General features: G+C 32.3%; 1 protein-coding gene across 2 annotated transcripts in view; it reads left to right on the forward strand.

Moving 5' to 3' along the window:
* ATF2 (activating transcription factor 2) overlaps window positions 1-15,762 on the forward strand; it is a 73,724-nt gene that overhangs the window by 23,694 nt on the left and 34,268 nt on the right. Inside the window, exons 5-10 of one of the 2 annotated variants that reach the window (XM_033111963.1) lie at window positions 6,670-6,766; window positions 9,835-9,953; window positions 10,099-10,227; window positions 12,253-12,431; window positions 13,070-13,184; window positions 15,002-15,088. In XM_033111963.1, coding sequence (XP_032967854.1) covers window positions 6,670-6,766; window positions 9,835-9,953; window positions 10,099-10,227; window positions 12,253-12,431; window positions 13,070-13,184; window positions 15,002-15,088 — 726 coding nt within the window. The remainder of the gene's footprint in view (window positions 1-6,669; window positions 6,767-9,834; window positions 9,954-10,098; window positions 10,228-12,252; window positions 12,432-13,069; window positions 13,185-15,001; window positions 15,089-15,762) is intronic. The other variant, XM_033111964.1, reaches the window with a different exon arrangement.

Genomic DNA, 15,762 nt, shown 5'->3' on the forward strand with positions numbered 1-15,762 from the left:
AGGAGGCTGAGAAGCCACAGATAGTGAAGAAAATTGTGTCCTGGAAGTCAAGTAGAAAAAGTGTTTCAAGGTGGGGAGTGAACAATGTAGTCATAGTTGATAGGATTAAGTGAGAATTCACTATTTATTATTGGACTTAGAAATATGGCGGTTATTAGATTCCTTGATAAGAGTAGTTTCAGTGAAGTGGCAATGACAACAATGTGATTGGAGTAGGTTGAAGAGAAAATGGGGAGAACCAGAAGTGGAGACATAAGACCGCTATTTCTTGGCAGTTGGCTTAAAGGGAACAGTAAAATATAGCTGGAGGAGGATTAAAGATGGAGCTTTTTTGTTTGTTTTGCATTTTAAAGGGGGACTATCACAGCATATCTGACACTGCAGAGAGAGGGGACTATTGCAGGTTGGGGTTTCTTATGTAGGTAAGACGATGGGGTCCAGTGCTCAAGTAGAGGGACTGGCCTTAGGTAGTACTGCAGACAATTAATCCATAGTAACTGAGAGCATAAAATAAAGGGGAGATGAGGTGTGGAAGGTTTGAATAGGAAAAAGAAAGCATATAGACATAATTTCCTTCCATATAATCACCATACAAAAAAAAACTACATTTCTTTTATTCCATAGCACAAAAGAAATGGAGGCTATGGCACGTTATTTTAAATTGTCTTAGGGATGGCACATTTTTATCCCCTTGTATTACTAGGCTGCAGGTTAAGATGAAGACTCAACATAACAATAGCTTGAACAGTTTGTTTTTTTATATAACAACCCAGAAGTAGGAGTTCCAGGGCTGGCTCGCTCTCTGCTGTCTTCACCATGTGACTTTCATTTTTATATCCAAGATGACTGTTGCAGCTCCTGCCATCAAGTCCACATCCCAGCGATAAAGGACAGAGAAGGGGAAGCAGAGCACACACACACACCAGCCCTTTTAGGGCATTAACTGGAAGGAATGCCAGTAATTTTCACTTATTCCTTTTGGCGAGAACTCAGTCACATGGCCACCCAATTGGAAAATAAAACAAAAACTAGAAAATGTAGTTTTTGTTCTGGACAGCGAAGTACTCAACTAAAATTCAGAAGTTCTTTATTGAAGAAAAAAAAGTAATGGATCTTGAACAGTTGGCAGTCCTTGCCATAGTTTTCAGAGATGATTTTGAATTTATGGACATAAAACATCAGCAAGTCATCAATGTTGTCAATAGGGTGTCTGATTTCAGGCCTAATGATGGATAACAAAAGCAGTTGTACTGTAGGCTAATTGGTATAAATAAGAGTTAAGTTCCTACAGCATTTTATCAGCGTTGTAACGAGACAACAAAACATGTTATTTAAGGACCTGCTGTGATACTTTTAAAGTTTAAAGCTAAGTTACTGAAGCTTGGAGTTTAGTTATCAGTACTTTATCAGTGTCGATTTCTTGGTTTTGATAAATGTACCACAGTGAGGTAAGATAAGGACATTAACGGGAACTGAAACTGGATAAGGCCTGTATAGGAACTCTTGTACTATCCTTGCAAGTGTTTTGTAAACTTAAAAGTTTTCCAAAACAAAGTAGTTTATTTAAGACAATAACAAAAACTCTACCCCAGAAACTCACACACACACACACACACACACACACACACACACACACACACAGTTACCTAAGTTTGTACCCAAGCCTACTCTTGCATTACACATGCAGAGGGTGCCAAAAAAATGTATACACATTTTAAGAAAGGAAAACTGTATTAAAATTGTAATCCTCAGTATATACTGACAACAAAAGATGAATACACGTCATGTTTGGCTTCTGCAATTGAAAGAGGTGCTCAGAGTGGTTACCATCAGCGTCCAGACACTTCTGATTACTGCGAACTACTGCTTGGGCAGCGTTGACCAATGTGTCCACTTGTATACATTTTTTTGGCACCCCTGGTATAGTGAAACATCCCTCCATAGAACGTTCACACTTTAAGGGATATTTAAATACAGGGTTTGTATATGTTACCTTTTCAGTTGACATTAAAAAGTTTTATTTCCTCTTAATTATGAAAGTATGATAGAAAATGTTGACAGGTTTAAAAGGACAAAATACAATCCAGAGAGGACTTCTGTTAACATTTCATGCATTTTGTGTGTTAATTGAAAACATGAGTTTAAGTTGCTATGTAGTATTTTATTGCCAGAGCATGTCCCATAATTTATCTATTCATCTATTATGGGCTTTTATAAAAATTTATAAAATTTTTATGATATTTAATTTTATTATACCATTATATCATAAATTATATAAAAATGTATAATATAACTTATACTATTTTATAATCATATAATTCTACAATTCCAGTATTATAAGCAATGTTGTGATGAATATCCTTCTACATAATCCTTTTTATGTATCTAATTAATCCCTTAAAATACATTTTTAGAAATAGAATTGGTCAAAATGTATACACATATTTGAGGTTCTGCATACATTTTGTCATTTTTTTTAAAAGCTGAAACCAAGTTTTTATTCTAATAGTTTAAGCACTGTTTTCATCATGAGCACTCCAATTTGGGGTATTATTACTACTTTTTGGCCTATATTCCCTAAGGGACTTAAAATAATCTCTATTTTATTTATCTCTAATCTCTGTTGTACTATCTTGTAACTATTACTGACAAAATAGTAACCTGGCTAATGTCAGCATCATCCACTTATTATATATTTCTGTAACAGTAATCATATAGTCTCTCTTTAGATTGAAGCAGTATTCCCTAGAAAATCAAAAGTTCTAATAATTGATTATAGAAGCATCAATTCAGTTGTAGTAGTGCAAATTATTTTTTGTCACAACTAATGATGACTTTATTCCAAATTTGAATTTTATCTTTAACACACTTAATAGACTTCATTAAACTTAAATTTTTAAATAGATTTTTAAATTTTTAAATAGATTTTGATAATATCATTACAGAGAGATAGAAATTCTTTGCATAGAAGTCAATGCAAAGAATTTTAACGGTTGACTTGCTATTAAATCTTTTTTTATATGCTCATTCACTGTTGGGTATTTCACAAAAAGAGTTCAATTTAATTTCATTTGTTTTAAAGGGGTGTTCCATTGAATTCAGTGAAAGAGACAAAGAGATAATTTAGTGAAAGATTCATTTAACATTGGAACTTTTCTATTTTATTGATAATATCTTTGCTTTTTGTGACACTCGTTGAAAATTGCTTTTTGATAGAATATGTACATAAGTTGTTTTACAAAGGAGGTTAAGATTCATTTTATTTAGTTTAGTTTCAGTGGAAGTGTGTGTGCGCGAGAGAGAAGGAGGGAGGGAGAAGGGGGGGGGGAGAGAGAGAGAAAGAGAGAAATTGTGTTAATCAGTAACTTCCTGATGTTGAACAGAATCCTTCAACTAGTCTTGTCCTGATGGCTTTATAACTTAGTTGTACCTATTTATCTGTTAAAAAGGAATAATACTGTGTATCATGTATATGAATGCATGTGTTAAATGCAGAATGACTGATTTCTTAGGAAGCTAATTCTTGTGAGTATGTTCAAGCGCTGGAAACACAGATTTCACAGATATCAGAGCTTATATCAGTTTGTCAGGTTACCCGTCTTTCTCAACCTTTTAAGAGAGATGGTTGTCCTGTTCTACCTTTCGTGACTGCCTTTCCCATTGTTTGTTCAGCTATATGCTCAGTCTTTTTTAACAAAATACTGTGCATATCTACAATATTTTGCATTTCTGCTCAGTTGCCGAAACGAAAAATTACATGAATTCAATGTTGTTGTTACTAGCAGTATCATAAATTTCTACAAAAGTTAGTGTTAAAATAAATTTTTTAATTTGGCTGGGAAAGCAATTCAAATAGATTCTGCAAAAATTTTATCTTAGCATATCTTAGCTACTTGTGTTTGTTGAAAAAATGCTTTTCATTCATATATCCCGGGGGTGCCAAAAAGTATACAAGTGAACACTTCCGGTCAACATTGCTCAAGTAGTAGTTCGCTGTAATCAGAAGTGTCTGGACACTGATGGTAACTGCTTTGAGCACCTCCTGTAATTGCAGAAGTCAAACGTGACTTGTATTCATCTTTTGTTACAGGTATATACTATTACAATTTTAATACAGTTTTCCTTTCTTAAGATGTGTATACATTTTTTTGGCTGTGTGTGTGTGTGTGTGTGTGTGTGTGTGTCTATCTCTTACTCTTTCGATAAGATTGTCTTTTGACATGGTCTTTAAGTTTCTTGTTAGAGGTAAATGAAGTTTCTTACATGACAGCCAAGGTTAAACTCACCTGTATCAAATGCAAATTTCAGTGTATTTTATCCATGTATATAAATATCATTATATGATCAACAGTCCCTTTATAAATAGCATTTAGGTGAATTTGATGTGTAGCTCTTACATGAGCGTTTGTAAATTCATATTTCCTGCATTCGCCCTTTTAATATTAAAATAACCCTAAATGTTTTTTAGGGTCCTTTTTAGCTGCTCCTTTTTACTTTGTACCATCTTGGTGACATTTTCACGTTTTGCACAAAACAATGTTATTTATTCTGTATGTGGTTGCTCTTTGATTTGGAAATTTGTGGTCAAGCCAGTCCAAGCAGAGGATGCTGGTAGAATAAAATTCCTAGGAGATAACTTTCCAAGTTGTTTTTGTCTGTTCATTTTGCTAACTTTGCCATTTTAAAATTTTTGTCTTCTGTGAAGAATCCACATTGTTAGGTTATTTGGAACATGAAGTGAATTTTGCTTTAAGATACATTTAGTGTGGAATTAAGATGTACATTTAAAACGATAATGCAAAGTAAAAAGCAATAAAATAATGCCGGTAAACTCTACAGATATGTTCATTTTCATATTCAACAATCTATCAAAGGATGACTACTCTTTATTCCTCCAAAATTGGGAGGGATTCTTATAATGATAAAGCAATAGGAAAATAGCACTTGAGTGGGGAAGAGCTGGATATGGTCCCAGTGCCTATAGTTGGTGCTCAATAAATCTTTGAAGAGTGAATGGGTAAATAAGTCAAGGAATAGAGGTACTGTTGCATCTGAACACTCACCTTCAATGAAACTAGAAGCAGGTTCTGAAGAGGGGTCATAATAATAGATAGTTTTCCATTGGTGTGTACAGTAACCTAAGGACTTAGTGGTAAACCATTCTTACTATGATAGCAAAATATAGCCAAATTATATGAAAGCTTAATTCACCTTACTGAATAGTCTATGGTTTGGGTGGGTTTTTTGTTTTTCTTTTCGACTGGGCTTGAAGATTCAACTGATTTTAGGGAGTTGATTCTTTCTATTAACATTTATTGAATACTTACTATATGCTAACTTTGGGGGAATCTCAAACAGTAGGAGCTCAGCCTGCTTAAAAGGACAGACATAAAAAATATCAATATAATCTTGATAGGTGCTATAACCAAGGCACTGTGCAGAGCATAATGGGGCATAAATGAGAGGGATTAACTTCTACAGGTTGAAGATCTGGTGGGCTGGGCTAAGGATGATATGCTCAGTGTCGTACTTTTAGAATAATTTAAACTTTTAGAATAAAAAGCGTAATGAAAAGACCTGTTTCATTCTTTTACATTATTTTAATGTTAACTATTTAATAATAACTATTTTAATGTTACTACTTAATAGTAACCCTAAAGCTACTATTATTAGTCGCATGAAAGGATGTAGTGAATTCCATAGCAGGACGGGGGGGATGGACCACAAGAGAAGGAATCCATTTTGATGGTTTAGGGCAACCAAGTTCAAATATATATAATTTTAACATCCCCAGTTATAAGGGTATAGTCTAGAGAGTGAGTTTAGATCTCTTTGGCATTTTACAATTCTGCTGTGAAATAAAAAGTGAGTGTTCCCTATTTTCAGTTATAAATGTTGTTCAATAAAAAGCATCTTCATAAAGGTTGAATCCGAACACAGGAGATACTTAAATAATGAATTTATTATGTTGTAATCATAAATGTTACCTTTAATGCAAGACCTATCCAAGTTAAGTGTAGTTTTAAAAATAATTTTGCTTCATTTTTAAAAATATAAGAACTGACGAAACAAAGTGATGAAAAAAATCACTTTATTAAGTTAAAATTTTAATTGTAATTGTTTTATTATTGTATTGGTTGCTGTTTATTCACTGAATTATGACAGAGGTATTCTTTTTCCTTTTTGGTGTGGTAGCATAAAGAACCTAGTTTATTTATTAATTCATCCAGGAATAATATTTTTATAAGAAAATTCTCATTTTAAAAGTGGTAAGTAACCTGAAGTCTAGGTGAATACAGTACTTCTTTCAAAAGTTAGTACACCATGAAGCATATATTTCTACTGTGATAATGGCAAAAAATTAAAAGCGGTCTGTTCTTAGTGTCCAAATGAAATTTATATAAAGTTTCTTTGCCTCAGGTTTTGTTATTATATGCTCTCAAATGAGTTATGTGACCTAGTAATATATCAGTGTTGCTTATTCTTGGTAATGGGTTTCACTATGATTGAAATCTAGTATGTTTATACTAATAATAGATTCCTTTATAATTAACAAACTGCTATTTCATTGTTAATGGTGGTTTTACATGTTGTGGAAATGAATTTCCTTATTTTACTTATTTGATCAAATTGAAAATCTTAACTATATTTTAAAACTTTTTGCCACAGCGTTTTACCAACGAGGATCATTTGGCTGTCCATAAACATAAACATGAGATGACACTGAAATTTGGTCCAGCACGTAATGACAGTGTCATTGTGGCTGGTTAGTATATGCTTTTATTAATAGCTTATATACATATTTCACCTGGAATGTGCACAATTTTGTGTATTCTCTGTAAATAATATAGTCTGGTGATATTCCAATAACTTCATTTAAATAAATGTTGGCAACATGTATTTTACCCATTACATCTCCATGTTTCCTTCTGATCATTCATTTCACTTTTTTGTATGGTTTTCAAATGTAGATTTTAATGTCAATTTTGTGGAAATTAATTAGAACACTAGGAACATTCATATCATCTCCAAAGTTTACATTTAACTGACAATTGAACTAATGTGATGTTTAGTTATTTTTTTTTTTAGCTGTTTACATCTGGTCTATAATGATGTGCGAAGATAGAAAGTGATCAAGCTCCTCCTGTTGAGAAAGAGCACTTAGCGAGTTGTTCATTAAGATTTTGTTTATATTTCTTTTTTGGGCTAAACAACTGTGTTAGTAAAATACTCTTAATACTCTCCTAAATTCAGTCAGAGCTTTTTTTTGTATGATTCTATGAATACACAGTATCACCTGAGCAGATGATTATCTTTCATAATACGTGAAAAGAGAAACCTAATTCATGTATTGGTTTATTGTCCTCCATGCTGTATTAATTAGTTGCCCCTTTTTTGGTATTTGAATATATATTAGCACACATCTATGTATATGTACATTACATATATGTATATGTAATTATACATATATGTATAATTTCACTGCATTTTATATATTTTGTAAGTATTATAAAAAGTTTATATAATTTTAATATATAAATTTCAGACTTTTTCGTGTCATAATCACAGATTCACATATCATAAATATTCACATTAACCATAAATTCTCTTATCTTATGAAGCTTAGGTTATACTATTTGTAAGTCTGTAATTATACTGGAATACTGAATGTTATTAATACTTTTAAATTATTACCCAGAGATCAAATTGTCATATGTAATCTTTGGAGAGATAAGGAGGGAAATATTAAATGGTTCTGCCTGTTCTTTCAGCATTAGAATTTTTGTAATGAAAAAATTGGAGGTAACAAAAAATTGGTAATTTATCAAAAATTATTTACTTATGAAAAATGTAGGGGAATGTCCAACATATCTTCAGTTCCATACGTGAAAGGGGCAGAAAAGGGTGAGGTGTGTATTTCTTTAGAATATTGTACGTCAGATATTAAAAGCTAGAACCAAAAAAAGTCAAACAAGTAACCTAACAGCCTAGAAGATTCAGTTTCCTAGGCACGAAGTTTTTTGCTTCTCTGAAACTGATTGCCTTAGAGCAATATCACTCTCTAACTTTTTAACTCAAATTTTGTGATTGCTTTCTAGAAATTACTTTTCTGTTTACATTTAATACAATAGAAAAATAGAACACATTCAGACACAGCAGTTGACCATTTTTTTACTAACATGTTGAGGTGAATAGTTTAGCGTTACTGTATAAATATAGTACATGATGTGTGTGATATCTATTTGATGATCAACAGCCATAAGCCATTTGCATGGTTCACTGTGCCTGTGTTGACTTTTCTCAAGCCTGATCATTCCAGTAATCTGATAAAAGTGATTTATACATATGCATTTTATTTTTAAGACTTTTGTGTCTCTTTAACACAAATTAGGAGCTTTCTGTTGAGCTCAGATAGATAAACCCTTTAAGAGTGAACAGCAGAAGAGTCAAATTTATGTTCAGTTTACTAATTCAGTCATGCTGGACCTAAGCTGATGCATGCACCTTGGTCCCTTACCATAATACGATTTTGGAAGTCTTTTGTGGGGTAGAGGGTATATAAGTTGCAGACTATCTAATAGGTAAAATGATGACACAGTAGAGCCCTTTCAGTAATTCTGATAATGCTATGGTGTCTGAGATAGGCCTACATTATGTCTAATACGTGTTGACAAGTGGCATTATCGTGTTTACATGTAGTAAATATGCTAGTACTCCAATATAATATCATTAGTATACATGTGGGGTGAAGATAAAAGAGTTAGTAATGCCCATTTTCGGGACACAGTAGTTAACAAATATGTGAATTTTAAATTCACAGATTTTATGAGTATTTTATCTTAAACTAGGAGTCATCCTTATACTTTTATTTAGCTTAGGCTAGATCCCTGATATAACCTGTAAAATTGATGCCCTCAAATCTATAAAATGTGACTAGAATTTGAATGTGCTACCAACTCTGGTCAGTAAGAATAAATAGTCTTGAAAATAATAAGACTTAACAGGCAAAATTCATAAATTTACTATTTTTCATTCAGTATGGATGTTACTTGTTCTGTAACCAACACATGTACAAAATACACATTCAGTACATGTGTTAATGCACATAGCATGAGTATATATTCAAGTATAGTTAAAATATTTCAAGTTGTGAGAATGTAGAGCTGACTATTCCTCTGATGGCTAGCAGTTAAGCTATTATAGAACATTCCATAGATATGAAACTTGTACATTCTTGAAAAATGCATTAAAATGGGAAATTAGCTTCAGTAGATGGTAGTAAGGAGGATTTTGTTTTGCTTTTGTTTTAGGGCTCTTGTTTTAACCTTTTTCGTCCTTGTAGTCTTTTGATTTACTTACTAAAGATTCTGTTTTATCTTAAGCTTGCTTTCATAATAGAGCACGAACATTAGTGGAGGGCCCACTTAGAGTGAATATACATGCTCTTGTCCTCGTTTTCCCCAAATTGCATATATTTTAAATACAATTTTTAATGTAAATTTTTAAAAATTTTTATTGTGTTAAATAATGATAATAGTTGATCTATGAGTAGAGGATGCTTATGTCACTCTACTCAGGGAGAAGTTGTGGACTAAGGAGCAAGAAGGACTTCTTTCATACTTTTGTGGTTCATAAACTGGGAGGAAATATCTTGAACTGCAACAAAAACTTAACCAAATTTTGTTTGCTTTAAAGGAAAAGGTCTTTCCAAAGAGAGAATTAACAGCTGACTGAACCAGTCCTGCTAATTTAATTTGTTAATTTACTAGCTATATTTTAGGGTCCTGTATGATATTTAAAATCTGTGTGATTGCATCTTGACATTTATTTCAGATCAGACCCCAACACCAACAAGATTCTTGAAAAACTGTGAAGAAGTGGGTTTGTTTAATGAGTTGGCAAGTCCATTTGAGAATGAATTCAAGAAAGCCTCAGAAGACGACATTAAAAAAGTATGTTTTTAACCATGAAATTAAAAAAGAGTACTTCTGACAGAACGATAATTATAGTTTACATTTCCTGCTTTCTTATTTTAGATATACTGATTGGCTATTTTTTAACTCCTAACATTTTCTTTGATGTTTGCATTTATCTTAGATGCCTCTAGATTTATCCCCTCTTGCAACACCCATCATAAGAAGCAAAATTGAGGAGCCTTCTGTTGTAGAAACAACTCACCAGGATAGTCCTTTACCTCACCCAGAGTCTACTACCAGTGATGAAAAGGTTAGAAATTTATATTTATGGTAGAAACACATCAAGTGGAAAAAATCAGCACCCTGCGTAAAGTTTGATATTTGATCTATATAAAATGTTAAGATAATAAATTGTGCATAATTCAGTGTCAGGTTGTAACAGTCTTATATGTGAAAGCCTGTGAATACTCACAGAAATAATCAGGGAAGAAGAATCTGCCTTTATAGACAATTAGCTTTTTGTTACACAGGAAAATGATAGGGGAGAAAACAGCAGTCATTTTAGATAAAACCTATTTTTAAAAGGATATATAAATTTAATTTTTCAGGGTTTTGCTAGTTTATTTTTCACTGCTTTTATAGTGACAGCTTAATTAAGAATCTTTACAACTAAAAATTCTGTGAACAAAGGTTATTTAGGCTTTTAAAGGGGTAAGGACATAGTTACTTATTCTCAGCAGTGGATCTTTGGTAGCAGCAACTAAGATGATGTCTTAGTACAGGCCTTTTGTAGGTGTATGGTTTAGGGCCTCATTCCTGGATCTTGCTTGAATAGCCTCGTAACTTGGGACCACCTGGGCTCTCACCTTAATATGTCTAAATCAGAGCCTTTGATTCTTTCCACAATTTTCCCTATCTAGTAAATTTTTTCCCCATCCATCTAGTTTCTCAAACCAAGAATCCTTAATTCCTTCTTTTTCTTCATACTGAAACCAACAGCAAATCTTACCAGACCTACTTCTGGAGTATATCCTTAATTTATCCTCTTTTGTCTTCAGTGTCACTTTAGCCATCATAATCCATTGTTACTAACCTGCTTAAAACCCTTCTGTGGTTTACCATTTCACTTAGAGTAACTTATACTCCTTCCATAAACCCTGATTGATTTGGGTTTGTCTACCTACCCAGCCTCTCTGGTGTGTGCATCAAATATTTCAAGCTTTTTCCTGCCTCAAAGACATTACATTACTCTTGGTGTTGCTTCCTTCTCTGTAGAATGTTCTCCTTATCCTTTCAGTATCAGTTCAAATGCCATTTTTCAAATAAGCTTACCTTACTTCACTGTGCTAAATAGCCAACTCCAACCTTCTCTCCATTAATCTTTCATGATTTATTATGTTGTACTGTTACTTTGTAACACATTTCAATCTGCAATTTTCTTAATTTGTTTTACTTGTTTGTTGTCTCTCTCTGTCCACTAGGCCTTGAGGGAATGTTAAATTCTCAAACGTGTTGAATAGATGAAGTTCAGTAGTACTAGTTTATCTTTATTCCTGTGTAGCTTAATAAGATTTTGATAATAAGTGGCAGCATAATTCAGAGTGCACAGTAGACCCAATTTTTGTACTAACTACTTAAGGAGTTGTGGGTACCCTTAATCTCTTTGTTACATAACCTGTAAAACTGGGGAAAAGACCATTTGTAAGGTCCTGGCTAACTCAAAAATTCTGTTTTTTCTTTAATTTGGAAAGATCTCAGTGCAATAATTATTTATTTTATATTCGAGATACCAATATTACTTGGCCTTTTGATACTGAGAAATTACTGGTAATGGAGAGGTAGCTACCAAAAGCAAACATTTGTACTGCTTTAAAAAATTTATTAAACGTTTCTATTACTGGACTTGTATCAGCCATAACACAGTCTCCTTGACCTCTTTTCTGTTTTTACAGTATAATGATGGAGTGATTAGGCAACCCCTTCTGGATTTTAAGTTTTTTGATTCCATGAGAATGGATTGCTTTTTATTTTTTTACGAAAATTCTCATGGAATCAACCACATTGCTCAGCATAGCTTATTTCTGGATTAATAAGAAAATAAATTGTACTGAGAAAAACCGTTCAGATGTTTTAAAATTAAAATATGAACATTGCATTTGAAACCTTAAGCTGCTTCTAAAATTTTTTTTAATTACCTTTAGCTATTATTTTACTTTGGGGGGTATTAAGTATTGTCTTGTGGATGCTTTTGGAAGTATGTTATATATTCTGTTCATTAAGGTACATGAATTGACTTGCATTTTTAAATTCCATTCTTTATCTCATTATTAAATAGGAAGTACCATTGGCACAAACTGCACAGCCCACATCAGCTATTGTTCGTCCGGCATCATTACAGGTTCCCAATGTGCTGCTTACAAGTTCTGACTCAAGTGTAATTATTCAGCAAGCAGTACCTTCACCAACCTCAAGTACTGTAATCACCCAGGCACCGTCCTCCAACAGGCCAATCGTGTAAGTGATTTGGGCCAAACATTGAACTATTTATGACTTGTTACATTTTTGTTGTCATGATATTTTTCTAAGACAGTTGATTATTCAAAAATTGTGACCTTAGTTTTGTGTGTGTGTGTGTGTGTGTGTGTGTGTGTGTGTCTGTGAATCGTATTCTTCATGCTTTGATTTTTGGATAAAGTACTTGGGTGGTCTTTGTTAAATATAAATATAATCTAATAGATTAGAAAATAAATATTTAAAACTTCATTTTAAAAACAAAACAACATAGAATGTGATTTTAAGATGGTCTCTTATTTTCATGTGTTTCACACAAAACACAAAATTACTCTGTCACCAGATGACATTTCTTTCAGACAAGTAGGTCTCAAAAGCTTGCTGGTAACAATTTTTCTCACCTAACATATTGGAGATTGTCCAAAGTAAATCTGTAACTTTTTCCATTTTTTCCCATGCTGATACATACGTTACGCATTTTAGATATAATTTAAAATAATTAAATTTTGTAATTTGCATTGGTTAGAAAATTTGTTTTTAATGATACAGTAATAGGAATAAAAATATTATACTCTTGTATTTTTTTGAGACAATTGATACAGATTTCTTCTCTTTAATTTCCCTTCTTTTGTTTTTCTTAGTCCTGTACCAGGCCCATTTCCTCTTCTGTTACACCTTCCCAATGGACAAACCATGCCTGTTGCAATTCCTGCATCAATTACAAGTTCTAATGTGCATGTTCCAGCTGCAGTCCCAGTAAGTTTGAAATTTAGACTATTTAAATCTTTTCTTTAGAGCAAAACTGATCTTTGTAATCAGAAAGTACACATGGGGGTGCTTTTGATTGGTTTATGAAACTGAATTCAACAAAGTATAAGTGGCAAGTAGTATTTTTTACTCATTGATAATTATAATGATAATATATACCGTTCAAGGCAAACATAATTGGATGGAAAATATTTTTTCGTCCTCTAAAAATCTTGTTTTTCTTGTATTTTCAACATTAAGAACTTTATTCCTATTCATCTCATTTCAACTTGACTAGATTTGTAGAATTCAAATATTAACACAGATTTCTATTTGTTTAAGAAGATATTTATACTAGAACACTTGTCAGGTAATTCCATGGTAATTCGATGTAGAAATACCATGTGTAGAAATTGTTTATAAAAACATTGTATATAAACAGTGTAGAAATTGTTTATAAAAACACTTCCCGTGAATTTTTATGATCAAGTTCGGTTTATGTAATTTTTTTGCTGGTCCAAGAATGTGAAAATCTAAACAGTATAAAACAATAATTAGTCCCCCACTTTCCTAATGAGAAAATCCAAAAGAAAAGTGTTTTGAGGGGCATGTTAAGTTACATGAATTTTGAAAGACATTGGCAGTAGTTTAATGTCTACTTACGATATTTAATAATTTAATAAATATTTAAAAGCACATTCTTTGGAATAATGTAAGATAGAAATAATTTTATTTTATAAAACAATTTTATTCGAATGTGTCTTCGACATTAAAGTTTTCATCATTAGAACCACTTTTTAAGACGTCTGGCACAGTTTTCCAAAATGCACTGTTTTCATTTTTACCTTAGTAATTTAAATATAACACTTTTTGAATCTATTATTATTGTCTTCCTTGAAATTTTACTCCAAGCCCTAAAACTCATTTATATAATAAAAAGATAATTTCTTCTTTAACCTTGTAGATAGAGATTTCTGATCAGGATAATGTAATCATTTATAGCTTTTAAAAATTACTTTTAAAAGCCTACTTACAGTAACATCCAACACTTTTGGTGAGATTATACCCTGAGGAATTACTAAAATTAATGTTAAATATTTTTTTATTAATGAATTCTTCCAAGTGACCTTTCTAAGTATCCAGAATTAGCATTGATTGAAATAAGTTCAGGATTATATGATCTTGAAACAACTTCGCTGTTCAAAATACATTATTTGAGAGACATTATAAGGACTCAAATATAAGTTGAAAGCTTTCTCTTTTCTGAGGATATTTTTGAGGGAGAAGCATTCTTGCCCTGTACTTGAGATTATATGGTTATCCTGTTAAATGTAACTTTGATGAAAGAAACTGATATTAAAAAAGAGGTATATTTTATACAGTAGCTAATCACATAGTGTTGATACTAGGTTTAAAAGAAAAAAGCAAGACAAAAAGTTTATATATATTTTAGCACTGTTCATTGTTGAAATTATTTTTTATTCCTGGCTGTCACAAGTTTTGACATTCATTCCTTTCACATTCGAAATGGAAGTGTGACAGATCTGTGAGAAGTTTTGCATCAATCACTTTGAATATTGAGTTTCTATAAGGAGAAAACATTTGAAAAAAAGAAACTGAAATTAAAGTTTAGGGAAGCAAATGTCTCAGAGAAATTGACAATTTTGAAGGATAAATCAGAATGTAAGATCCATATGGGTTTAGAGTATAGATACAGTTTTCTGATTCTGAAGTCTCAAATTATTATAGTAGCCATTTTGCAAATAAAGTACAAATCTCATTTTGAATATATTGTCTAGCAATTGTTTTTACTACCTTTTGCATAGCTTGTCCGACCAGTCACCATGGTGCCTAGTGTTCCAGGAATTCCAGGTCCTTCATCTCCTCAACCAGTACAGTCAGAAGCAAAGATGGTAAACAAGATTTATTCGTTCTGTATATTTCTTGAGCCTGTTTTGCATTAGTATTTTCCATTAAAGACCACTTCAAAGACATAGTTTAGACCCCATTTTGTAAAATTATGGACTGCATTACACTATTAGAAGAACCAGAAAATTTGGAAAAGGAAAGCTTCCAGTAGCTTGGTGACTAGTTGGTGATGCTTTAAAATAAATGATCGCATTGGGAGTAAATTTCTAATTCTTGTCATTGGCTTGTCTGGTTTTTGGCTGTGGCTTTTTAAACAAACTCTCCTCCTGGTGGAGGCTGGGAATATTACAGCTGAAACTAGCTGGAATCTGAAGGTAGTGCTGACATGAGTAACGGTTTTAAACAGTGATATAAATTTGTAGAACAGTATTGACAAGAATGCTGAAATAGTTTACAAGTTAATAAACATTGCACCTAATATATAAATACAATTTTTATTTTCTTTAGAACACTAAGAAATTGATGGTAAGGGGTGAACTCTAGGGGGTGGCCAGTGAGCTCAGCTGATAACACCAAGGGATGAGTTATAGATTAAGAGTCAGGAGACATGTATTTTAATTTTAATCCTAACTCTGCTATTCACCACCCTTAACTAAGCCACTTTAACTTTTCTGAGACTCAGTTTCCTCATCTGTAAAATAAAGGGATTAAATTTAGA

This window comes from Rhinolophus ferrumequinum, chromosome 8 (assembly GCF_004115265.2).
Source record: "Rhinolophus ferrumequinum isolate MPI-CBG mRhiFer1 chromosome 8, mRhiFer1_v1.p, whole genome shotgun sequence".
Taxonomy (NCBI): Eukaryota; Metazoa; Chordata; class Mammalia; order Chiroptera; family Rhinolophidae; genus Rhinolophus; species Rhinolophus ferrumequinum.